The sequence below is a fragment of the Peromyscus maniculatus genome, chromosome 1 (genome assembly GCF_049852395.1).
Source record: "Peromyscus maniculatus bairdii isolate BWxNUB_F1_BW_parent chromosome 1, HU_Pman_BW_mat_3.1, whole genome shotgun sequence".
In the NCBI taxonomy this organism is placed as follows: Eukaryota; Metazoa; Chordata; class Mammalia; order Rodentia; family Cricetidae; genus Peromyscus; species Peromyscus maniculatus.
Genome location: NC_134852.1, coordinates 49,762,926 through 49,788,791, shown reverse-complemented (window position 1 = coordinate 49,788,791; position 25,866 = coordinate 49,762,926). Strand labels below are relative to the sequence as shown.

The 25,866-nt window shown below is 53.9% G+C and overlaps 1 protein-coding gene across 4 annotated transcripts; it reads left to right on the top strand.

The window, feature by feature from the left end:
* Positions 1-5,756: 5,756 nt before the first annotated feature.
* Slc7a9 (solute carrier family 7 member 9) lies at positions 5,757-25,866 on the top strand. 4 transcript variants are annotated; one of them, XM_016003567.3, is made up of 14 exons: positions 5,757-6,230; positions 6,442-6,525; positions 6,846-6,985; positions 11,039-11,186; positions 11,498-11,740; positions 12,131-12,256; positions 12,917-13,016; positions 13,878-13,922; positions 14,453-14,576; positions 15,495-15,598; positions 16,510-16,606; positions 17,875-18,024; positions 21,600-21,774; positions 25,673-25,866. In XM_016003567.3, the coding sequence occupies exons 3-14, from the start codon at positions 6,896-6,898 to the stop codon at positions 25,735-25,737; spliced, it is 1,467 nt and encodes a 488-aa protein (XP_015859053.1). In that variant the 5' UTR covers positions 5,757-6,230; positions 6,442-6,525; positions 6,846-6,895; the 3' UTR covers positions 25,738-25,866. The 4 variants fall into 4 exon arrangements, with proteins under 4 accessions (XP_015859053.1, XP_076433801.1, XP_076433796.1 ...); XM_076577686.1 differs by having other exon boundaries at positions 6,093-6,230; positions 6,460-6,525; positions 6,876-6,985; XM_076577681.1 differs by having other exon boundaries at positions 6,093-6,230; positions 6,460-6,525.

The following is a 25,866-nucleotide window of genomic DNA, read 5'->3' as shown; positions in this document are numbered from 1 at the left end:
AGGAGGTGTGGCCTTGTTGGAGTGGGTGTGGCCTTTTGGAGGAAGTGTGTCACTGTGGGGTGGGCTTTGAGGTTTCCTATGCTCAGACTTCATTCAGTGTGGATGAAGATGTGGAACTCTCAGCTCCTTCAGCACCATGCCTGTCTGCATGCTGCCATGTTGATAATGGACTAAACCTCTGAAACTGAAAGTGAGCCACCCCAACTGAATGTTTTCCTTTATGTGGAGGCCCACAAAGGTTTCCTAGTGAGATCTGAACTTGCTTTACCCAGCAGGGCTGCATTAGAGGATTCCTTGACCACGTGTGTGGTTACCAGATATTTGGAAGGGTTTGCCCTTGGCTGTTGTAGGGGGAGGTCTTTGCTCCACCCCTTGGCATTCCTATAATAAGCCCTTTAGAAGAGACAGAAGGGGCCAGTGGATAAAGATCCAGGCCCTCCTGAGGCTTCCTGTGTTTCTCTCTCTCCCCTCTATCCTTCTACCTCTATATTTCTACCTCAAGCTCTTATCCTTCTCTCTTCAATAATTTCCTGTCATAAATGTGGGAGCTGGTCTCCCATACCTTTATAAGAGCTGCTGTGTGGTGGTGGCACACACCCTTAATCCAATCACATGGCAGTCAGAGTCTCTGTGTGGTCAAGGACACAGCCAAGTGTGGTGACCCGGACCTTTAATCCAACCATAGATACCTGGAGGTCTTTATAGACAGGCAGTGACAAGGAAGTCATGTGGTTGGGTTTAGAGCCAATGAGAAGGCAGAACAGAAAGGCAATAAAAAGACAGTCACATAGGAAGAAGGTCTCTCTCTCTGGGGAAGCAGCAAGTGGTAAGCTAAAAGCTATTCGCTAGTTCTCTGATCTCTTGGGCTTTTCACTCTTAAAACAAAAAGAGTTGCTGTGGTCATGATGTTTCTTCACAACAATAGAAACCCTAAGACATACATTATGTTGCCAACCCTATCACATATACCTGTATTTGTTTGAGGTGTATGTGATGAGGTTGGTGTGATGATGTCATCGTGCTGGGTACTTGTGTGTGGCATACCTGCCTGGAGACAGGGTGGTGTCTCAGTTCCCAAGACTATCAGAAATAGATGGGTTTGGTTTGTTTGGTTTTCGAGACAGGGTTTCTCTGTGTAGCTTTGCGCCTTTCCTGGATCTCGCTCTATAGACCAGACTGGCCTCGAACTCACAAAATCCGCCTGTCTCTGCCTGCCGAGTGCTGGGATTAAAGGTGTGCGCCACCACCGCCAGGCAGAAATATGTTTTTTGATGGGCTTAGGTGACCCCTGTGAAAGGGTCGTTTGATCTCCAGGTGGAGAACTGCTGCCCTGGGTGATTGGCTGCAGTAGAGAACTGACCTCCAGGAAGTGCAGTGCCAGCCAGTTTTTCAAGGTCTTGGGAAAAAAAACTGGGAATGTTTATGTTTTTAAAAATCAAATCCATATGATTTCCAGTGAGATAACCCCCGTATCTGGTTAACTATACTATGGGGTGGAAGTAGATTGAAAACTGGCATTAAAAAATAATCTCACAGGGCTGGAGAGATGGCTCAGAGGTTAAGAGCACTGGCTGCTCTTCCAGAGGTCCTGAGTTCAATTCCCAGCACCCACATGGTGGCTTATAACTGTCTATAACTACAGTTCCTAACACCTTTACACAGGCATACACATACAGGCAAAACACCAATACACATAAAAAATAAATGAATAAATAAAAAATATAATAATCTCAGGCCAGGCGATGGTGGTGCATACCTTTAATCCCAGCACTCAGGAGGCAGAGGCAGGCAGATCTCCATGAGTTTGCCAGCCTGGTCTACAGAGTAAGTTCCAGGACAGCCAGGGCTACACAGAGAAACCCTGAAAACATAAATAAATAAATTAATTAAAAAAAAAAAGAATCCCAGTACTTGGGAGGGACAGGCCAGCTTGAGCTACAGGAAACCCTATCTGGCACACACAGACACATATACACACAGGACACACATACATACACAGACACACAGACACACAGACACACAGACACACACACACACACACACACACACACACACACACACACACACACAGGAGAGGGAGACAGTGTTTATCACAGTGTGGTGCATACACCTATAATGAGCACTGGCAATCAAGTCTGAGGCACAGGGATTTGCATTCCACGCTAGCCTGGGTTCATGTGCCTGTCTTGAGAGAAAGAGGTAAAGTGAGAAAAGAAAGAGGCTTGCCTTTGACCTAAACGACCTTGACAAAGGACCTTTCTATTCAGATGCAGCAATCCCAGCACTCTGTGAGGCCCTGGGCATCCCTCCAGTTCAGGGTGGCGCCCCTGACACCCTCACAGGTCCTCGAGGGGACCCCTATACACATTCTGGAGCTAGGGATTGACCCATGGGGCCTTGCACATGCTAGAAGAGTGCTCTACTACTGAACTACATTCCTGCCTTCATATTACTCTGCATTTTGAGACAGGGTCTCACTTAGCAGGCCTGGAACTCATAATTCTCCTGCCTCAGCCTTCTGAGTAGCTGGGATTACAAGCCTATCTATGCCACCAGGCCAGGTTAAGCAGCTTCACATTTCAGATCCATAATCAAATTGTGCATAGAGACTGAGTGAGTCGGAGGGGATTTCAGGGCTGTCTGGCTCCACACCACCTGTGATCTTGGCTGTTGAGCAGGCAAAGGCAAGAGGATTGCATAAGCTCAGAGTCTGGGGTCCAGCCTGGGCAATGTGTCAAGATTCCTCATTTTTAAAAAAATGGCCCACTGCTGCACCTGCCCACTGCTGCACCTGCCCAGCCCACTGCTGCACCTGCCCAGTCCACTGCTGCACCTGCCCAGCCTACTGCTGCATCTGCCCGCTGCTGCACCTGCCCAGCCCACTGCTGCACCTGCCCAGTCCACTGCTGCACCTGCCCACTGCTGCACCTGCCCAGCCCACTGCTGCACCTGCCCAGCCCACTGCTGTACCTGCCCACTGCTGCACCTGCCCAGCTCACTGCTGCACCTGCCCACTGCTGCACCTGCCCAGTCCACTGCTGCACCTGTCCACTGCTGCACCTGCCCAGCCTACTGCTGCACCTGCCCACTGCTGCACCTGCCCACTGCTGCACCTGTCCACTACTGCACCTGCCCACTGCTGCACCTGCCCAGCCCACTGCTGCACCTGCCCAGCCCACTGCTGCACCTGCCCACTGCTGCACCTGCCCAGCCCACTGCTGCACCTGCCCAGTCCACTGCTGCACCTGCCCACTGCTGCACCTGCCCAGTCCACTGCTGCACCTGCCCAGCCCACTGCTGCACCTGCCCAGCTCACTGCTGCACCTGCCCAGCTCACTGCTGCACCTGCCCAGCTCACTGCTGCACCTGCCCAGCTCACTGCTGCACCTGCCCACTGCTGCACCTGCCCAGCCCACTGCTGCACCTGCCCAGCCCAGTGCTGCACCTGCCCAGCTCACTGCTGCACCTGCCCAGCTCACTGCTGCACCTGCCCAGCCCACTGCTGCACCTGCCAGCCCACTGCTGCACCTGCCCAGTCCACTGCTGCACCTGCCCAGCCCACTGCTGCACCTGCCAGCCCACTGCTGCACCTGCCCAGTCCACTGCTGCACCTGCCCACTGCTGCACCTGCCCACTGCTGCACCTGCCCAGCCCACTGCTGCACCTGCCCAGCCCACTGCTGCACCTGCCCAGCCCACTGCTGCACCTGCCTGGCTTATTTCCATGAACACATGGGATGCCCTTGGGGGTTCCCCCACACAATAATTCATAACAGTGGTGACAGAGTCCTTTTTTAATTTTTTTCATTCAAGCTTGAGCGTGGACTCTCTGTCTGTCCCACATAGCAGTGAGAGCAGAGAGCCCCGAGCATGGGTGGGGTAGGGTTTTTATCATAGCAGAGGTTGGGGTGAGGGGATTTCCTGTGTTCAGGACCCTGATTGGCTAACATTTGTCAAGGAATATCTTGGTAAAAGGGAAATAGGTGTGTGCTAGGCTCAGGGACATCCGGCGATCTTATAAAATCTTATCTAGGTTCTTCCCCTTTGATGCTGGCTCATCCTTGGGTGGATCCCTGGGTGGGGTCAGCTTATGGCTTTTCCTGGATCCAGGTGTTGCCTGCCAGTAAGACTGTCATGGCAGCTGTCTTGGGGCCCCTAAGCTTGTCATGGCAGCCATGTGGTCAAGCTGTTCGGGCCCCTCCTCCCACACCCGTATAATAAGTTTCTCCACTGATGCAGTAAGCCAGGTCAAGATGAATTGAAAAAGTATAGCAACAGGTTTATGGGAGATCAATTCCCAGTGAGGTCACTGGTCCCAGAGATGGAGGACAGAGAAACTGCAGAAACTCCAGAACTAAAGCAGGGAGATTTTATAGGTTGTAGGTGAGGGGTGATGATGTGTCCGCCACAAGCTGGGTTTGTGCCCAAGCCTGGTCAAAAGCTGAGCGCTTAGGTGGGGACTTAGCGGCTGCTAACTCCAGGGGAGGAGCCGCAGCAGAACTGGGCTTTTGGTGCCTTCCCTCTGCTCAGAGACTCTCTGGGTGCGTGGGATTTGGAGAGAGAGAGACAGAGAGCAGGTGGATCCTGGGGACGCTACCAGCTGCCCCAGCCCTGTCCACAGCACCAGACCAGCAAGAGACCCTGTCTCAAAAAAACAAACAAAACAAAAAGCCCCAACAACAACAAAGTGGGGTCCCAGGGATCGAACTCAGGTTGTCAGGCTTGGTGGCAAGTGCCCTTCCCTGCTGAGCCAAAAGTGGTCCTTTGACCTCCTCACATGCATAACACACACACACACACACACACACACACACACACACACACACACACACACCAAGGTTGAGGTTGACCTCTGGCCTCACACTTACTGGCATGCAGGTTCAAGTTTATACACAAAAGAAAAGTCTGAGATTCGATGCAGTGGGGGAGCCTGGGATGACAGAGAGGGGCTGTCTTCAGGGACAGTGACAAGTAGAGTGTCTAACAAGCAGACAGATTTCAGCTGGCATCCAGAGAAGGAAGAAAAGTTCAACTGCTACCCTTTGAACTCTAAGGGCAGGCTCACAGGGAGGGTGCAGATAACATCAAGGGAGGGGCTTGGGGGTGTTTAAATTCCCAGCATTTAAAACAGGAAAAAACCATAAAAACAAACAAACAAAAAGACCCTGACCCAGTCAATTCCCTGGCTCTGGGACAATTAGCATTCCATGCTCTCCAGAAGGACTTAAGAAAGGGCTGAAAATTCCACCCTTCTCCCTAGACTCCTGCCCTGCCCGTCCCACCCTTGGGGATGCTGTTACATTTAAATGAGGCACTTTGGGGCTGGAGATAGAGGACCCCTTGCTGGCTCCTGTCCTTCGGATAAGGTCTCAGCAGCAGATTTGGCAATGCCAGAGATAAGGTGGTGATTGAGGCCTGTGGTGTGAGACCACAGCCAAGATTCCAACTGAGCCCAACCAGGGAACCTCGGGCTCCTCCCACTCAGATCTGAGGTACAGGACCTGGACCCTTGACCCTCCTGTTGCTGGCTCTCTCTGGGTCTCAGTTTCCCCACTGGGGGAAGTAAAGATGGAACAGGCGCCATCTTTGTGTTCCCTGTTTTCATCTCTATGGTCCCGTGACCAAGTCTGGAGTTCCTTGAACAGCACATGATGGGAATCTGAGGGCCCTTGGTGCAAATGGAGGCCCCTGGTGAGCCCCGCCCCCTGGATGGGAAGGCCTCACCCACCCTCCCGCCTGTTCCCTCTGGGGCCCCAGGACTCCCTGAAGGAAATTCCTGGCTGAGGAAGAAAAAACGGACTCAGCACCGAGGTGAGTGCCCTGACCTCTCCAGACCCAGCCCAGTGAGACAGAGGATGGCTCCGAAGTTCCTCGGTCGCCATTCCCCAGGGAGAGGAGCGGGCTCCCTTCCTGCGAGAGTGCTCCTCACAGGAAGTAGTTGATCTGGAGGAATCCATTTTTTACAAAAATGATCTGGGCACAGGTAAACAAAACTAGAACATTCCTGGGAGAAGCCCAGCTTGTTTGGCCCCTTCTTGTGTACGGTGCTATCTATCTACGCCTTGCTGCTTAGAAGGAGGGAGAGGGGCGGAGGTGGGTGTTTAATAATTACCTTGTTGACCTCTGTACCTTCTGGCTTCCTCCATGCCTGTGCACGAGACATGGCCCTTCCTGGGGTTCAGCCCTGCAGTTGCAGGCTGGGCGGTGGTCAGCTGAGCAAGCATCGTCAAGGTAAGGCCCTGGTGATGAGAAGGCCCGCTTCTGTCCTGCCTTAGGTAGAGAAGGGATTTAGAGAGACTTAGAGAGGTACCACCATCACCTAGCTGTACCTTGAGCCTGTTTACAGCAGCAAACCCTCCCTTCATTAGTACATTTAAGTGTATTTCAATTTTTGTTTTATTTTAGTTAGCTTAGTTTTTCTGTCTTTCTTTTTTTCTGACAGTCTTTCTGTGTATCCCAGATTGGCTTGACTTGCTGGGTAGCCCAGGCTGGCCTTGAATTTACCTCCCCGGTGCTGGGAGTACAGGTGTGTGCTATTACATATGGCGTGTGTTACAATCTCTTTTTAGTTTTGACAAAGTGACATGGGGGTCATAGAAGTAGAGTGTTTTAAATGAACTGGGGGTGGGGAGGCGGACACAAAGTAACTCTGGAAGAGACATGGGAAGCCGGGTGGTCCCCACAGCATTCCTGACTTTCATCTGGCGTGGAGCAGAGTATCCTCAGGGCCTGAGGGCTGTGCTCTGCTCAGCGGGAGCAGCTCCTTGCCTTTGGAGCTGGTGGCAGCTACCTAGATGCCCAAGAGGGACCCTGAGGAAGCCCCTTTGCATGTCTCTGGCCCTGCAGACTCAGCTCAGGCGCACGCTCTCCTCCCAGCTCCTGGAACTAACTGGGGAATGATGGAGGAGACAAGCTTGAGGAGACGGAGAGAGGATGAGAAATCCATCCAGAGCAATGAACCCAAGACCACAAGTCTCCAGAAAGAGGTGGGAAGTGGTGGGGTTGGGGGACCAAGCAGCGCTGGGCGGTGTTAGCCCCACTGGCCCTTGAAGGACAGGCTTGCTTGCTTGGTTACTGAGCCAAGGCCCTCTGCTCTGTAGCTCTGGCTGGCCTGGAACTACACATCCTTCTGCCTCAGCCTCCTATGCACTGGGATGACAGGCTGGGTTTTTTTCTTTTTTTGTCTGTGTGTCAGGTCATCTTGGGGGTGTAAACTACAGGCAGTTGTGAGCCACCATGTGGTTCTGGGGATAGAACTTGGGTCCTTCGCAAGAGCAGTACTCACTCTTAACTGCAGAGCCAGCCCTCCGGGACCCTGGCTGGCTGCCCTCCCTCTGGGACCCTGGCTGGCTGCCCTCCCTCCGGGACCCTGGCTGGCTTTTGTAATGTACATTTAGAAACGGACAGTTATCTGGACTTGTCTCTTGCACACTAACTGCTGTTGTTTGTTTATGGCTCTTTTTGGGGGCCTGCCACCCAGCTCCCAAATAAATCACACACAGAGGCTTATTCTTAATTGTGAATGCCCTGCCTTAGCTTGGCCTAGTTTCTAGCCAGCTTTCCTTAACTTTAGATTAAGTCATCTACCTTTTGCTTCTGGGCTTTTCCCGTTCTCTTACTTCTGTAAATCTTACTCTGTGGCTTGCTGTGTAGCTGGGTGGCTGGGTGGCTGGCCCCTGGTGTCCTCCTCCTTCCTCTCCTATTCCTAGCTCCTTCTTCCCAGATTTCTCCCTCTATGTATTCTCTCTGCCTACCAGCCCTGCCTATCCTTTCTCCTGCCTCACTATTGGCCAGTTCTTTATTAGACCATCAGGTGTTTTAGACAGGCACAGTAACGCAGCTTCCCAGAGTTAAACAAATGCAACATGAACAGAAGTAACCGACCTTGTAATAATATTCCACTACACATTCACCCGTGAACTTAGTAAACTTCTTGAAGTCCGTGCCTGTGTTTCTGTGTTAGCAATCCCGTCTGAGCTCCGGGAGCCTGCGAACCAATGGTCCTTTCTGAAAGGGTCAGAGAGGCCTCTGCTGGCTGTCCCCGGGCTCTGGCCTCGCCAACAGCTGTCCTCTCTGTCCCCGGGCTCTGGCCTCCCCAACAGCTGTCCTCTCTGTCCCCGGGCTCTGGCCTCGCCAACAGCTGTCCTCTCTGTCCCCGGGCTCTGGCCTCCCCAACAGCTGTCCTCTCTGTCCCCGGGCTCTGGCCTCGCCAACAGCTGTCCTCTCTGTCCCCGGGCTCTGGCCTCCCCAACAGCTGTCCTCTTCTGTCCCCGGGCTCTGGCCTCGCCAACAGCTGTCCTCTCTGTCCCCGGGCTCTGGCCTCCCCAACAGCTGTCCTCTCTGTCCCCGGGCTCTGGCCTCGCCAACAGCTGTCCTCTCTGTCCCCGGGCTCTGGCCTCCCCAACAGCTGTCCTCTCTGTCCCCGGGCTCTGGCCTCGCCAACAGCTGTCCTCTTCTGTCCCCGGGCTCTGGCCTCGCCAACAGCTGTCCTCTCTGTCCCCGGGCTCTGGCCTCCCCAACAGCTGTCCTCTCTGTCCCCGGGCTCTGGCCTCGCCAACAGCTGTCCTCTCTGTCCCCGGGCTCTGGCCTCCCCAACAGCTGTCCTCTCTGTCCCCGGGCTCTGGCCTCGCCAACAGCTGTCCTCTCTGTCCCCGGGCTCTGGCCTCCCCAACAGCTGTCCTCTTCTGTCCCCGGGCTCTGGCCTCGCCAACAGCTGTCCTCTCTGTCCCCGGGCTCTGGCCTCCCCAACAGCTGTCCTCTCTGTCCCCAGGCTCTGGCCTCCCCAACAGCTGTCCTCTTCTGTCCCCAGGCTCTGGCCTCGCCAACAGCTGTCCTCTCTGTCCCCGGGCTCTAGCCTCTTCAACAGCTGTCCTCTTCTGTCCCCGGGCTCTGGCCTCGCCAACAGCTGTCCTCTCTGTCCCCGGGCTCTGGCCTCCCCAACAGCTGTCCTCTTCTGTCCCCGGGCTCTGGCCTCGCCAACAGCTGTCCTCTCTGTCCCCGGGCTCTGGCCTCGCCAACAGCTGTCCTCTCTGTCCCCGGGCTCTGGCCTCCCCAACAGCTGTCCTCTCTGTCCCCGGGCTCTGGCCTCGCCAACAGCTGTCCCCGCTGCGCTGCAGGGAATGACTGAGCCTCCAGCATCTGTCCTGCGGTGGCATCCAAGAGCCCAAGCTCGCAGGGAGGGGCGAACAGGGTGACCAGCTGATGCCCTGAGGTGCTGTACGGTGGGGCGGAGGCAGGAGATTGCAGCTAGACACTCCACTCTGTGCCTGTCCCAGGCACTGGCCGAGCAGGAACCAGACAAGAAGGGCCAGGAGGCCCTTAGGCTCGTGGATGAGGAACCAGGGCCCCAGAGCAGCTCAAGATAGGATCTGAGCTCCAGATGGCTCCAAGGGCAACTCGGGAGGACTGAGGTCTGGGTGGGGCCACTGGGCCCCAGTGCCTGGCAGGTGGAGGAGTTCTGTGGCCTGATGGGGAATTATCTCTCCCAACCATGAGTCAGCCTGGAGTCTTTGTCCCCAGCAGCCAGGCTTTGAGCAGGGACACTGTCCTTTCAGGCTACGTCCTGATTCCAGCAGTTTCTTCTTGGGGCCTCGGGACCCTGGAGCTGCCCCACACAGCAAGCAAACCCGGGGTCCACACGTGGGCAGATGGTGGCTGAGTGGCCACTGGTGTCGAATTTGGACACTACCAGTCCCTCTGCAGGAGGAATGTTCTGGAGGCCTCCAGGTGGCATGAGACAAGTCCATACCCCGGGGAGGGGTATGCTCCCCAGGGTCCGCGAGGAAGGGAGTCCAGGCCACCTCACCCAGCCTGGAGCTGGAGAGAAGCTGATCCTGCTCCCCGCTTCTCCACGTGTGTTGGCAGAGCCTTAGGCAGTGGTGTGGAGGAGAGACCCGAGTCCGCCTTTTTCCTTCTTTCTTTTTTATTTTACTTACTTTTGACTCATTAATTGGTATTAAATTTAGACAAAATGAAATGTGCAGATTTTCTTTCTTTCTTTGATAGGAAAGCTTCAAACTCACTACATAGCCAAGGAGGACCTTGAACTCCTGACCTCCGCCTGGGCCATCTGGCTGCCTTCTTCAACAGCTTTTTTCTTAGGAAGCTGGGGCCCCGCAAGGGTCACCATAGGAGGCTCTGTCACGGTCACCAGTGAGGTCCCTGCGCTTTATCTGGTGCTTCTGGCCAGGACTCTGCATCTTTGAGTCTTGTCTGGATGGTGGAAAACTCCCCCCCAACCCCCTCTCTCGTAGGTGGAGTTTTTTGTCAGAACCACTGACTCCCAAATGACCACACAGAGACTTAATATTAGTTATACATGCATGTGTTTGTTACTAACTAGCTCTTACACTTATTACTAGCTCTTACACTTAACCCATAGTTCTTATTATGCTCCGCCGTGTGGCGGGTCCTTTTTTTTTTTTTAACATGGCAAGTTCATCTTGCTTCTCTCTGTATCTCCTCAAGACTCCTGAGACTCCCCCCTTCTTCTTGTGCTTTCTTTTGGTCTGCAAGCCCCACCTAACCTCTACGTGTCCAGCTATCAGCCAGTCAGCTCCTTAATTAACCAATGAGAGTAACACCTATTCACAGCGTCTAAAGATTGTTCCACAGCACTCCTATTTTAAATAGAGTTTCACTATGTAGCCTAGGCTGGCCTCAAAATCATGCCTCAGCTTCCCTGGGGATTCCTGGTGTCCGTCGTCATGCCCATGTCTTCTGCTTTGACCAACTAGAGACATTTTCTACAGGCTGTTTCGAAATCCGTGCTTATATGAGGCTAAGCCTTGCCTTCAGCCTCTCAGCCTCAATTTCCCTGCGTGAAATGGGTGTGATGGGGTACAGCCAAAACATGGGGCGCTTCCGAGGTCTCGATGTAAGGAGAGTGGCCTAGCGTCCCCAAAGCAGCCGCATGGGTGGACACACCTGGGACGTGAGCCAGTTGGGGTTGTTCTGGCCACACTGGGGCTTGGGGAGCAGTCACCCCCGGCCCTGTGAACCTCGGGCTGGGAGAATTAGCTCCATCCTTGCACACGCAGGTGGGTCTTCTCAGCGGCATCTGCATCATCGTGGGCACCATCATTGGCTCCGGGATCTTCATCTCCCCCAAGTCTGTGCTGGCCAACACAGAATCTGTGGGGCCCTGCCTCATCATATGGGCAGCCTGTGGAATCCTGGCTACGCTAGGTAATAGAGGCAACTCCTTAGTGACCCCTCCCCTTCCAGTGTGGAGACAAGCCATGCAAGCGCAGGGTCTTGTTTTGGAGCCCATGGTCTCCAACTTCCAGCCTTCCTAAGTGTTGGGATTATAGGCTTGCATCACCATTCCCAGGTGGGTTCCTTCCAACGGGTGTGTGGTAAATAAGGGTGAGTGTGGCCGCAGTTAAAGGTCCAGCAGCCAGAACTGGGTGATTCAGAATGTGAGCACCCGTTCGAGGAAAGCTCTGTGAAGCAGCGTGAAGCCTCACAAGGGTGGGGTCCCATCCTCTGTGTTCCAGGTGCCTTGTGCTTTGCAGAGCTTGGCACGATGATCACCAAGTCGGGGGGTGAGTACCCCTACCTGATGGAGGCCTTTGGCCCCATCCCTGCCTACCTGTTCTCCTGGACCAGCCTGATCGTCATGAAGCCCTCATCCTTCGCCATCATCTGCCTCAGCTTTTCAGAGTATGTGTGTGCAGCCTTTTACTCGGGCTGCAAGCCTCCTGACATGGTCGTGAAACTCCTGGCTGCTGCCGCCATCTGTGAGTACCAAGCCTTGGGTCCCGGAAGGAGGCTGGGAGGGTGCATGGTTGGTGCTCCGGCACTCTAGTTTTGGTTCCGCCTTCCCCAGAGAGAGGCACAGCAGGCCTCCAAGGGGTGGCTATCCCAGCAGGTGTTGAGCAAACCCCAGGCCTGTGGGGGCTGCAGGGGGGGGCTTTCCTAGTCCAGGGCCTGGCTGCTTCTCCATGGTCTGAGACTGGGCGGGATTTCAAGGGTCGACATTGTGGGCACTTTAAAGGTGCTGAGGCTAGCTCATTTAGTTCTATCCCTTCATGGAGGATGTGGGGGTGGGTGGAAGAATAGAAAAAAGATCTCCAGGACTTTGGGGGAAATCATGAATACAGAATGTTACCCCACTTGGGCCTCCCCAGTGCTTATCACTACAGTGAACGCCCTGAGCGTGCGGCTTGGGAGCTATGTTCAGAATGTCTTCACGGCGGCCAAGCTGGTGATCGTGGCCATCATCATCATCAGCGGACTGGTCTTCCTGGCCCAAGGTGAGCTGCAGTAGGATGGGCAGCAGGCCTCATCTGGCATGGGACTTCTTGTCTTAGGGAGCATGTGTGTAGCTGAAGTTATCTCCAGTCCCTTCCGGCCAGCAGCCACTCAGACTCCAACACAGACGCTTATTTAAACTGTTTGGCCTAATGGCTCAGGCTTCTTGCTATCTAGTTCTTATATCTTAAATTAATCCATGTTTACTAATCTGTAAGTTGCCATGTGGCTCGTGGCTTACAGGTACTTTACATCTCACTTCTCATGGCGGCGGCTGGCAGTGTCTCCTGACTCAGCCTTCCTGTTCCCAGAATTCTCCTCTCTGCTTATCTGCCTGTACTTCCTGCCTGGCTACTGGCCAATCAGCATTTTATTTATCAATCAATCATCTCAACACATTTTCACAGCATACAGAACATCCCACAGCACATGTGTGTTTTATGTGTTTATGCTTATTTGTTGGTTTTTGTTTGTTTGTGATACAGGCACTCACTATATAGCCCAGACTTGTCTCTAACTTGAGATGCTCCTGCCTCAGTATCCTCGTGTAGCTTCGGTCCCTTTAATAAGCTGGGGTCATGAGTCGCCCCTTCTTTCTGTTAGGGGTAAAGCTGAGGTCTGGCCAGCTGACATTCACTCTTCACTGTCTGGCTTCATCTCAGGAAAGACGAAGAACTTCCAGAATTCTTTTGAGGGTGCACAGACCTCTGTGGGCGCCATCAGCCTGGCATTTTACAATGGACTCTGGGCCTATGATGGGTGGTAAGCTTTTCTGAGAAACCCGTGTACCTGTGGCTTCTTTAGGATGCTCTCATTTCAGCTGCTATAGAAAGCAAAGTTGTCTCCTTTCTGGGCTCAGTGGCACCCTTAACTTCACCTCACAGTTCTTCTATAGGAAGTGCCCAGATCCTCACCTCCTACGCCCCTCTGCCTCTGTGGATGAGATCATGGGGTTCACACCCTTGCCCCTTTCCTAGCCTGGGACTGTGAGGGGTAGTTGGTGAAGCCCTGTTTAGAATCTTTACCAGGAGAATCCCATCTGAGCCGAATAGAGGCACTGCCCTACCGTGGAAGCCCCGCAAACATTAGCTGGACTGTGCGTGTATCCCTCCAGGCAGAAGCATGGTCACAGTGATGCTGCCCCCCACCGCCCCCGCCCACGCACCACTGGTATAGGTTTCACCCTTCTTTCAACCTTTCATTTTTTCAAAGTATCCTGAATCTTTTTGAAATTTCACACAGGGAGCAAAGACTTAGCTCCCTGACAGACACCAAGCTCTTGGCAGTTGCCAGGCCTGTCACCACCAGGCCTGTGGGGTAGGAGGTACCCTGCATTGGTGTGGGAAAGCTCTTTATGGCCTCTTCTTTTCAGCGCTTACCACTCCTTCCATTATTTTATTTTGTTCTATTTTTATTGTTGGGGATAGAGCCCGGGGCTGTGCACGTTAGGAAAGCATTCTGTCGCTGACATACCCCCAGCCTCTCACTGGGGGCCTCTCTGCAGACACTCTGAGCTGAGCTGTGCCTTTAGCTACTACAGTAGAAATCTTAAAATGCTTCACAAGCTTAGCCAAGAAAGTCACGTAGCAAGTCACAGCGTCACCCTTACTTTTCTTTGTCCAGGAATCAGCTCAACTATATCACTGAAGAGCTCAGAAACCCCTACAGGTAAGAGCATTGCGTGGGGCAGGGCGTGGTGCTGCCAGTGTTTTTCTCCTCTGCAGACTCCAGGTGGAGCAGCCGCCGCCTCTTGTTCTGTGCCGCCTGCTCCTCTCCCACTCAGTGTCTTCCCAACCCCCTCCCTGTGGGCATGGAACCCAGGGCCTTGAGCATGCTGGGCAAGTGCTCTACCCTGGCAATGCACCTGACGCTGAGTGAACCACAGTACCCTCTGGGCTCAGTACCCTCTGGGCTCAGTACCCCACTGGTCTGTCTTTGCTGCACAGCGGCATGGTTGACAGTTGGAAGGAAGAACACTGACTTCCTTTATCTCTGCCTCATATTGCTTTAAGCCATTCAGTTCTCCAGCCCGGAGAGAACGTCTCTTGTCTCGGCTGGGGGCATTTAGGACTCCAGTGTCAGCAGAGCTGTCAGCGGGGCTGGCAGAGGAAGGAAATGGACTAGAAGCAAATGTCCATCTTCCCAGCCTCACAGGATGCTCTGTTGTGACTCTGGGTCCCGTCCTTTGTCCCTCGCAGAAACCTGCCCATGGCCATTGTGATTGGGATTCCTCTCGTGACCGTGTGCTACATCCTTGTGAACATTTCCTACTTCACAGTGATGACCCCAACAGAGCTCCTGCAGTCCCAGGCTGTGGCTGTGGTGAGTAGCTGGGGCACTCTGGAAGCAGGGAGACTCAGAGTAGGAAGACTGGGTACATATCTTGGCGGGGGCCAGTGGTAGTGGGAAGACTGTCAACATGCAGGGGCTGCGGCTTCCCGGGCCTCAGCCTCCCTCCCAGGTGCGTGTAGCAATGGCGGAGGGACCCTGGGCAGAGTCCACAGGGCAAGGCTAGTACAAGTGAGTGCACGGGGTGACTTCAGTCATGGGCTGTGGGACCGAAGCTGGGGGAGGGTGCCGGAGCACGCAGGATGGTAGAAAAGTCCATGACCCCAAGACTGGGGGTTAAAGCAAGATCATGCCCAGTGAGGGCACCAAGGAAGTAAAGTAAAACTAGGCAGGGCCAGGAAGTGAGGGAATCAAGGTGAGCCAGGGCCAGGAAGTGAGGGAATCAAGGTGAGCCAGGGCCAGGAAGTGAGGGAATCAAGGTGAGCCAGGGCCAGGAAGTGAGGGAATCAAGGTGAGCCAGGGCCAGGAAGTGAGGGAATCAAGGTGAGCCAAGGCCAGGAAGTGAGGGAATCAAGGTGAGCTAAGGCCAGGAAATAAGTGAGGTGAGCTAGGACCAAGAAATAAGACAAATGAGGAATGTTCAGGTGAGGTAAAATGAGGTGGAGCTTGACAATGAGGTGAGGGGGCTGGAGAGATGGCTCAGTGGTTAAGAGCACCGACTGCTCTTCCTGAGGTCCTGAGCTCAAGTCCCACAACCATCTACAATAAGATTTGGCCAGGAAGTGAGATGACTGAGAATGGGCAAGACTCCTGTCCCCAGCAAGAGACGGGGCGCTCGGAGGTGTCTCACTTTTCTCCAGTAGAGGCCCCCAAAGGCTGTGCACAGTGAAATGACATGGGGATGTGTGTGCCCAGCAAAGGCCCTCAAGACCACACTCTGCTTTTCTCCAGACCTTCGGAGACCGGGTTCTCTATCCAGCATCTTGGGTAGTCCCACTTTTTGTGGCCTTTTCAACCATCGGTGCTGCTAATGGGACCTGCTTTACAGCGGGCAGGTAGGGCACCCCCATCTTGTCACTGTCTCAGGGTGGGCAGGGAACAACAGAGTCAATGAGGGGACCACCCCTTAGATCCTTGGGGCTCTGTCAGATTAAACCCCACATGGGGGCTGAGCCCAGAGCATGCTGGGTATATGTGTACAAACTCTGATGACTAGATGAGGAATGTGGCGTGAGCCTTAAAGTGAGGGAGACAAGGGTGGACAGCCTTGCTGACTGGGGTTGGGCATGGCTTGCAGGGGTGAGCCTGGGCTCTAAGCCAGCCAGTGCTGCCACAGGAAGACAAGGCAGAGGGAGGGAGCGTCACTAGGCCAACAGGGCTTAGCTTCCATGTGGCACGTTGTGTGCTGCATTTCTCCCTTGACGATCCTTCCTGGGCATCCTGTCATGTTAACATTTGCACAAACGTGACCCGGGACTGGCAGGCTCTCCCGTAAATGGATGGCGATGTTGGTGCTATGGACTTAGAAGCTGTCAGTCTCGGTTACAGCTCAACTCTGGAGCTCTGGACGGCTGTGGGACCAGTCACACCAACAGGTGTAGCCTGCCACTCTCTGATCTCACTAGTGTGCAACACGTCCTTAACAAAGCCTAATGCGCCTTTAGAACAAGGGGGCCCCAGGGGCTAGGGTGTGTTTGCTTCCTGGCCCTGGGTTCTACACCTTGGACTAGTTTATACCTTTTTTTTCTTCTTGCCTAACTTTTGGGAATCAAGCAGGTATCTACTCATAAGCCATGCCCACCCTCCCCTGCCCTCATGACTTCCCCAGTGCCAGGATGAGTTCCTCACAGGTGCAGTTAACCATCACACCTGGCCCTCCAGCCCTGGGAGAGGACACACTGGCGCGTCCTTGCCAGTGACCCCAGAGGTGTGTGTGTGTGTGTCTTTCCCTGCCTTGTTCTTTCAGACTCATCTATGTGGCGGGCCGAGAAGGCCACATGCTTAAAGTGCTCTCGTACATCAGTGTCAAGCGCCTCACGCCTGCCCCTGCCCTCATATTCTATGTAAGTGCAAGGCTACCCGACAACGCGAGCTAGAAAGCAGGCCTCTCTTTGCAGCAGATGGGGTGGACTTGTGCCAGGACTTTCTGAGTGAGCCAAGCTTCCTCCTTCCCCAACACAGCCCGGGCTCTAACAAGCTGATGTACTCTGCCTCTTACACATATGTACTTAACCTGTCCGGAGGCAAATGATATGAAGGCCTGTAGCTCCAGGGTGGGGAATAAGGTACTTCACAGTGGCTAACGGCCTCTCATTCCAGCCTGCTAACTTGGCTGTGGTTTCTCAGAACCAGAGGAGTATACTCACATCCATTTCCCCACTCACTCTGAAGATCAGCAAACAGTCCCAGAAACTAGGATCCCTGGTCTGGGGCCAGGCCACAAATGCCGTCACAACCAGATCTGAATTTTTTTTTTTTTTTTTTTTTTTTTTTTTTTTTTTTTTTTGGTTTTTCGAGACAGGGTTTCTCTGCATAGCTTTGTGCCTTTCCTGGCGCTCACTTGGTAGCCCAGGCTGGCCTCGAACTCACAGAGATCTGCCTGGCTCTGCCTCCCGAGCTGGGATTAAAGGCGTGTGCCACCGCCCGGCCAGATCTGAATTTTATCAGGTGCTTAACCATAGTGAAAACTCTCCCCAAGTTAAAGTCATCCTTATAAAACTGGTGCACAAAATGTGTGTGTGTGTGTGTGTGTGTGTGTGTGTGTGTGTGTGTGTGTGTGTGGTCTGTTTCTTCTGGCTTAAAATCATGAGTTTAGGTCAGACATGGTGGCCTATATCTGTAATCTCAGCATTCAGGAGGCTGAGGCAACAAGATCACAAGTTTCAGGCCAGCTTAGGCTACAGAGAAAGACTGTGTGTGTGTGTATGTGTGTGTGTGTGTGTGTGTGTGTGTGTGTGTGTGTGTGTGTGTGTGAGAGAGAGAGAGAGAGAGAGAGAAAGAGAGAGAGAGAGAGAGAGAGAGAACATATGCAAGGGCACAACTTCATAGACTCAAAAGTTGTCCAAGCTCTTCCTGTAGAGCCTTGAGAACAACTATCAGTCAGCCAGGCTGAGCTTGCCTGGTGGGGGCAGAGGAGGGGGTGGGGCTTGCCTGGTGGGGGCAGAGGAGGGGGTGGGGCTTGCCTGGTGGGGGCAGAGTAGGGGGTGGGGCTTGCCTGGTGGTGGGCAGAGGAGGGCCACATGCAGCAGAAGCTACTGCTTCAGCCTTCTGTGAGGACAAGGACAATGTAGGTGTGCACCGATGACCTGAAATGTCACTCTTCTTCCTCTAGGGTATCATAGCCACCATTTACATCATCCCCGGTGACATCAACTCCCTAGTCAATTATTTCAGTTTTGCTGCGTGGCTGTTTTACGGGATGACAATCCTAGGACTCGTCGTGATGAGATTCACAAGGAAAGACCTTGAAAGGCCCATCAAGGTAAGTCTGTGTCTGAATGTCACAGCAGCTTTGGTTTCTGGGGCGGGGGAAAATGGAAGGCAGCCATCTTAATGCCATCCTGACTGCTCTACCATTGAGCATCCTCCTGCTCATTTCAAAGGATGGCTGATGATCCACATAGCCACTGGTGCACTCACACATCAGGCTGTAGAGAGCATCTCATCCCACCTCTACCCGATTCTGTCAGGTCCTGGCCTCTCCAACGTGCTTACACACTGATGGCTCCACTGGAACCAGCCCTGGTCCCAGCCTGTGTACATGCAGTGTGCTTTGGTCCCCTTACACCCACATGGCTGATGCATGCCTACACACATGAGGAACAGCCATGTCCCTTTATGCTTCTGGAAATGGATAAGCACAGATCTAAGAAGAAAGGGAGGGAGGGCTGCAGTAGCCAGGAGCAGAGTAAGGGGGCTCGATTAGCTGTAGCTCTGCTGCTTAGAGCTGTCTCAGGTCTTGGTACATGCCAGCTGTTTACCACCTCCTCCACATCTAGGATTCACTTAGCATCTCCAGCAGGCAAGACTGTGGTAGCAGTCGTAAGTTTTCAAACCCCCCAATAAAAACAGGAAGAGTGATGGAATAGCGAAGGGAAAATCTCACAGCCGACATCTGATGATGCACATGAGAAAATGGGCGATTGCCACAGCCCCAGACTGCGGGTAGAAGCACCAGGTACCCAGGGCCCACATGCTCTAGGAGGGGCCCTGGGTGGGCCCCCAGTGGGAAGACCTGGGGCCCACTAGTGGAAGTGGGAGAGCAGTGTAACGCCCTTCTCCCCCAGGGTCTTAGGATTCCCCACAAAGCCTCCTTTCTAGGACAGAGGCCTTTCCAGAACCGTGGAAGACAACAGCTGCTGGAGACAGAAGTACAGAGAGCATCAGGGCCAGCTGGGGAGGAAGTCCCCAGGGAGCCAGGTTACATCCGAGCATCAAGACACATCAGGAGTCACCAAGAAGGAGCACGCGGGAGAGCATCATCAAGGAGCCAGGAGCTGGGGAAGAAGGGCCAAGTACCTAAGATAACAAGTGTTCCAAAGAAAAGGAGTGGCCAGCCAGAACAAGAGCCCTAGTGCAGGGAGAAGTGAGAGTCCCTGGTGAAAAGGATTGAGGCAGACACTTCTAAAAGCTACACGTCCCTGGGGTGGAGGGATGGCTGCAGGGAGGACTGCACTACCCAGACAACAGCACATGCCACTGTAGGCAACACAAGTACTTCCTGGTGCAGTTATGGAGCTTTAAAGATGCCTTGGGCAGCCACTGATTTCTTGTCCCTGCCTCCATCCCCAGTTTACTCTAGAGGAACAACAACAACAAAAAAGACAATAGCAGCATCAGACTTTCTCACCACACATCACCAGACCTTCTCACCACACACCAGACCTTCTCACCACACATCAGACCTTCTCACCACACAGCACCAGACCTTCTCACCACACACCAGACCTTCTCACCACACATCAGACCTTCTCACCACACAGCACCAGACCTTCTCACCACACACCAGACCTTCTCACCACACACTAGACCTTCTCACCACACAGCACCAGACCTTCTCACCACACACTAGACCTTCTCACCACACAGCACCAGACCTTCTCACCACACACCAGACCTTCTCACCACACACTAGACCTTCTCACCACACAGCACCAGACCTTCTCACCACACACCAGACCTTCTCACCACACACCAGACCTTCTCACCACACATCAGACTTTCTCACCACACAGCATCAGACCTTCTCACCACATAGCACCAGACCTTCTCACCACACATCAGACCTTCTCACCATACAGCATCAGACCTTCTCACCACACACCAGACCTTCTCACCACACAGCACCAGACCTTCTCACCACACATCAGACCTTCTCACCACACAGCATCAGACCTTCTCACCACACAGCATCAGACCTTCTCACCACATAGCACCAGACCTTCTCACCACACATCAGACCTTCTCACCATACAGCACCAGACCTTCTCACCACACACCAGACCTTCTCACCACACATCAGACCTTCTCACCACACAGCACCAGACCTCACCACACATCAGACCTTCTCACCACACATCAGACCTTCTCACCACACATCAGACCTTCTCACCACACACCAGACCTTCTCACCACACACCAGACCTTCTCACCACACATCAGACCTTCTCACCACACACCAGACCTTCTCACCACACATCACCAGACCTCACCACACTCTGACCTGAAGACAAGGCAGTGCTGCCCAAAGGAAGCGAATGCAAGCCCAAGTCTCCTGTCCACCCCACTGACCGTGAAGAACAGATCCCCAAAGGAAGCGAATGCAAGCCCAAGTCTCCTGTCCACCCCACTGACCGTGAAGAACAGATCCCCATCAAAGGATCAGGAACAGAGGAGATTAGGCCAACAAGTGATACATCCATCTGTATGAGACCTTGCCCTGGGGTGGAGGGAGGTGCAGACAGAGGGGGAGAGGAAAAAATATCAGGTGTCTTAGTTAGGGTTTCTATTGCTGTGAAGAGACACCATGATCACGGCAACTCTTATAAGGGAAACAATTGAGGTGGCAGCTTACAGTTTCAGAGGTTCAGTCTATTATCATCATAGCGGGGAGCATGGCAGCGTGCAGGCAGACACGTGCTGGAGCTGAGAGTCCTACCTCTTGATCCAAAGGCAATCGGAAGTGAACTGTCTCACTGGGTGTGGCTTGAGCATACATGAGCCCTCAAAGCCCACCTCTGCAGTGACACACTTCCTCCAACAAGGCCACACCTCCTAATAGTGCCACTCCCTTTGGGGGCCATTTTCTTTCAAACCACCACATCAGGCAAATGAATAAATAGGAAATAGGTTGTGATTTTATCAGACAAACAACTCAACTCAAAGCATCATTTAAGACAAAGATTAAAAAAGAAAAAGAAGGGATTGCTAAAAGCCAGGATTCACAGCTCTGAGATGACAGCTAGGAAACCTACTCACCAAACCCCAGCAAGGGTGTTCCCCTTGCTGCAGGAGAAACAGAGTCCAACACACTGACAGATGACTTAAACACATCCTTCAGGTGGGTCAGGGCCAGCGTCATACTAGGAGAAGGTCTGAACACTACAGTGAGGTGGGGAGCAGCGGCTTCAGAGCGTAGACACACATCAAGGTCCAAACAGCCAGAGCAACCCCCAGCAAGGGCACGGGAACACAGTCAGAGCTGTGTTCCTTCCTTCACCTCCAACGACCTGTTTGCAGGAAATGATTAACATGGAGGAAATCACACAAAGCTAGAGCCAGGCTGCACACCGCCGTCAGTCACCCCGTTTCTCCAATCTGTGACGAGGCAAGGGGAGGGAGGGGATAGGGAAGGTGAAAGCAGGAAGCCTTAATCTGCTAGAGATGCACTTTCGTCATAGTTCAAATGAAGCGTCGCTCTTATATTCTAGCAGACAAGACAACTGGTGACGCGATGGGCGGGGTCGCTCTGGACTTTTGCACACTCGAACTGTTTCTAATGCCATGCAAAGGGAGCGTGAGCGGTGCCACGCTGACGTGATGATGTTCTCCTTGCAGGTGCCCATCTTCATCCCCGTCTTCGTGATTCTCATATCGCTTCTTTTGGTGTTGGCCCCGATCATCACTAAGCCAGCCTGGGAGTATCTCTACTGTGTATTGTTCATACTGAGTGGACTTATATTCTACTTCCTTTTTGTCCACTACAAGTTTGAATGGGCCCAGAGAATCTCCAGTAAGTATCAACAGAAGGACTGGAGGGTAATGCCTGGACCGCAGACTCAGCACAGGTCTCCCAGCACACCACCCTCCCCCCTTCAGGACTGACTCTCCCCAGCACACCCTCCCCACTTCAGGACTGACTCTCCCAGCACACCACCCTCCCCCCTTCAGGACTGACTCTCCCAGCACACCCTCCCCCCTTCAGGACTGACTCTCCCAGCACACCCTCCCCCCTTCAGGACTGACTCTCCCCAGCACACCACCCTCCCCCCTTCAGGACTGACTCTCCCAGCACACCCTCCCCCCTTCAGGACTGACTCTCCCCAGCACACCCTCCCCCCTTCAGGACTGACTCTCCCCAGCACACCCTCCCTTCAGGACTGACTCTCCCAGCACACCCTCCCCTTCAGGACTGACTCTCCCCAGCACACCCTCCCCCCTTCAGGACTGACTCTCCCCAGCACACCCTCCCCCCTTCAGGACTGACTCTCCCCAGCACCCTCCCCCCTTCAGGACTGACTCTCCCAGCACACCACCCTCCCCCCTTCAGGACTGACTCTCCCCAGCACACCACCCCCCCCCCTTCAGGACTGACTCTCCCAGCACACCCTCCCCCCTTCAGGACTGACTCTCCCCAGCACACCACCCTCCCCCCTTCAGGACTGACTCTCCCCAGCACACCACCCTCCCCCCTTCAGGACTGACTCTCCCCAGCACACCACCCTCCCCCCTTCAGGACTGACTCTCCCAGCACACCCTCCCCCCTTCAGGACTGACTCTCCCAGCACACCACCCTCCCCCCTTCAGGACTGACTCTCCCAGCACACCACCCTCCCCCCTTCAGGACTGACTCTCCCCAGCACACCACCCTCCCCCCTTCAGGACTGACTCTCCCAGCACACCACCCTCCCCCCTTCAGGACTGACTCTCCCAGCACACCACCCTCCCCCCTTCAGGACTGACTCTCCCCAGCACACCACCCTCCCCCCTTCAGGACTGACTCTCCCCACCCTCCCCCCTTCAGGACTGACTCTCCCCAGCACACCCTCCCCCCTTTCAGGACTGACTCTCCCAGCACACCACCCTCCCCCCTTCAGGACTGACTCTCCCCAGCACACCCTCCCCCCTTCAGGACTGACTCTCCCCAGCACACCACCCCCCCCCCTTCAGGACTGACTCTCCCCAGCACACCCTCCCCCCTTTCAGGACTGACTCTCCCAGCACACCACCCTCCCCCCTTCAGGACTGACTCTCCCCACCCTCCCCCCTTCAGGACTGACTCTCCCCAGCACACCCTCCCCCCTTTCAGGACTGACTCTCCCAGCACACCACCCTCCCCCCTTCAGGACTGACTCTCCCCAGCACACCACCCTCCCCCCTTCAGGACTGACTCTCCCCAGCACACCACCCTCCCCCCTTCAGGACTGACTCTCCCCAGCACACCACCCTCCCCCCTTCAGGACTGACTCTCCCCACCCTCCCCTTCAGGACTGACTCTCCCCAGCACACCACCCTCCCCCCTTCAGGACTGACTCTCCCAGCACACCACCCTCCCCCCTTCAGGACTGACTCTCCCAGCACACCACCCTCCCCCCTTCAGGACTGACTCTCCCCACCCTCCCCCCTTCAGGACTGACTCTCCCAGCACACCACCCTCCCCCCTTCAGGACTGACTCTCCCAGCACACCACCCTCCCCCCTTCAGGACTGACTCTCCCAGCACACCACCCTCCTCCCCTTCAGGACTGACTCTCCCCAGCACACCCTCCCCCCCTCAGGACTGACTCTCCCCAGCACACCACCCCCCCCCTTCAGGACTGACTCTCCCCACCCTCCCCCCTTCAGGACTGACTCTCCCCAGCACACCACCCTCCAGATCCACCTTTGTGTCCTCTGTCCTCTAATGAGGAAGGGAAAGCGCCGTTTTCTTGTGTATTGCAAAATACACATTAATTGATAACGATTTACCATTAAGACCACCCTTGCTGGTGTAGTTCAGAAGCATCTACATAATCTCATCAGAGGGGGCTTTGCAGAACACCACCTTCTGTTGTTTTGAGGCAGGATCTCACAGTGTAGCCCTGGTCACTGCTTTCTTTTGAGAGACCTGTGGCAGACAGCTAAGAGGAATAGCTCAAAGATGCCCCAAAATGATAGCTAGGAGGAGGCATGAGAAAAGGGCCAGAGCCCCCACACTGAGGCCACGGGTCTCTGTGTTCTGCAGGTATGGGACATGGGTCTGAGACCCCCCACACTGAGGCCACGGGTCTCTGTGTTCTGCAGGTATGGGACAAGGGTCTGAGACCCCACACTGAGGCCACAGGTCTCTGCTGTCCTGATCTTCAGTTGTTTAGATAAGTGGGTTTTTTGTTTTGTTTTTTGGAGACAGGTTTCTCTGTGTAGCCCTGGCTGTCCTGGAACTCACTCTGTAGATCAGGCTGGCCTCAAACTCACAGAGATCCACCTGCCTCTGCCGCCAAGTGCTAGGATCAAAGGCATGGGTTACCACACCCCGCTGGACAAGTATTTTAAAAGCTAGTGGCATTAGCTCTCAATTGGAAACAGAAAGTGGGTGCTAAGCAGCACTAACAGACCGCACTGTACCTGGTTTTATGTTTTGACAGGGTCTCTCTGCAGCCTAGGCTGGCCCCCAACTCGGGGTCTTCCTGCCTCAGCCTCCCTGGTGCTGGGGTCACACGTGTGCCACTCAAGTCAGCTGTGCCTTACTTTTAAAGTCTGTGTCACATCAGTGATTCTGTGCTAAAAAGCAGATTTGGTCCCAAGAAACTCCACTTACAAAAGTCGAGGCTCCTGAGCATCCCTCGGTGGTGACGGGACCCTAGCGTGTCTCCTCCCTGTATGGTGTGTCCCTCAAAGACAGGGTTGGGCTCTGCAGTTGAACCCTGGGTCCAGCATAGGCTGTATGCTACAGCCACTTGGTGTTGAGTGAGTGTGAGTAAAAACCCCTCTTCCAGCTGGGCTTAGCGTGAGCCTACAATCCCAGCACTGAGGCTGAGGTGGGGGCCACACCGTGAGACCCTGCTTCAACAGAAACAAAAAAGAAAGACCGGCCTTTTAAGTAGAATGTTCCTCAAAGCTTTCCATATGGTGGACATGAGCACGTGCGCGCGCGCACACACACACATGCACTCACGCACACACGCATGCTCGCACGCACACCTGTAACTTACCACAGGGACTTGGAGGATGAGAGCCAAGTGGAGCCAAAGGTGGGGAGGTCACCTTCAGTGTGAGTGGTGCTGGACCCTCTGCCCACACTTACTCAGCTGTGCAAGCTGGTGCCTCACTTAGCTCTCAGCAGTACAGGAGTTAAGATGGAGAATTTCTTTCCCTTGACCTGAGCTCACCAGCAACTAACTTCTTCCAAGAGCGAAGCCCGCAGAGAGGCACGCACATCAGAGGGAAGTCGTAGTTGCTCATCCCGACAGGGTAACTGGCAACCTAGAGGACCGATCTGCTCACTCTAACAACTGTTAGGGCAAACACCTCCAACCACAGCTCTCAGGAGGCTGAAGCAGGGGAACCATGCCTTTGATTGGAGCCAGCCTGGGCTACATAGCAAGACCCGGTCTCAAACAAAGCACAAAAACCACTTAATGAGAGAAAAACGAAGAGTTTTGTATTTTAAACCAAATGTAGGCCTGCTCACTTCAGATTCGTTAGTGCTTGGCTGCAAACACACATAATTTAGTCATGTTTCCCTGCCGTGTGATTGTCGGGAAGAATAGAAAACAGTGAGTTCTCACTTCTCTGGCAGGAAATAACCAACCTTTGAAAAACTGACCAGTGACTAGGGCAGTTCTGATAATGTGAGCATCAGCTGTCCCTTACGGCAGGGTCACCTGTGACCACACTGTTCTAACTGCACTCATGCCTCGGCTTCCGTTCCAGGGCCAGTCACCAAGCACCTGCAGATGCTGATGGAAGTTGTCCCACCAGAGAAGGACCCCGAGTAAAATGTCCATCACTTGTAGCCCAAAGCTGCAATCAATTTATTTTTGTAAGCAATTATTTGTGGTTATTTCTTCCTGGTGTTTTTCTTTTGCTTTTTTTTCCCCCAGTTATTAGAATCCTTTAAAATCTTT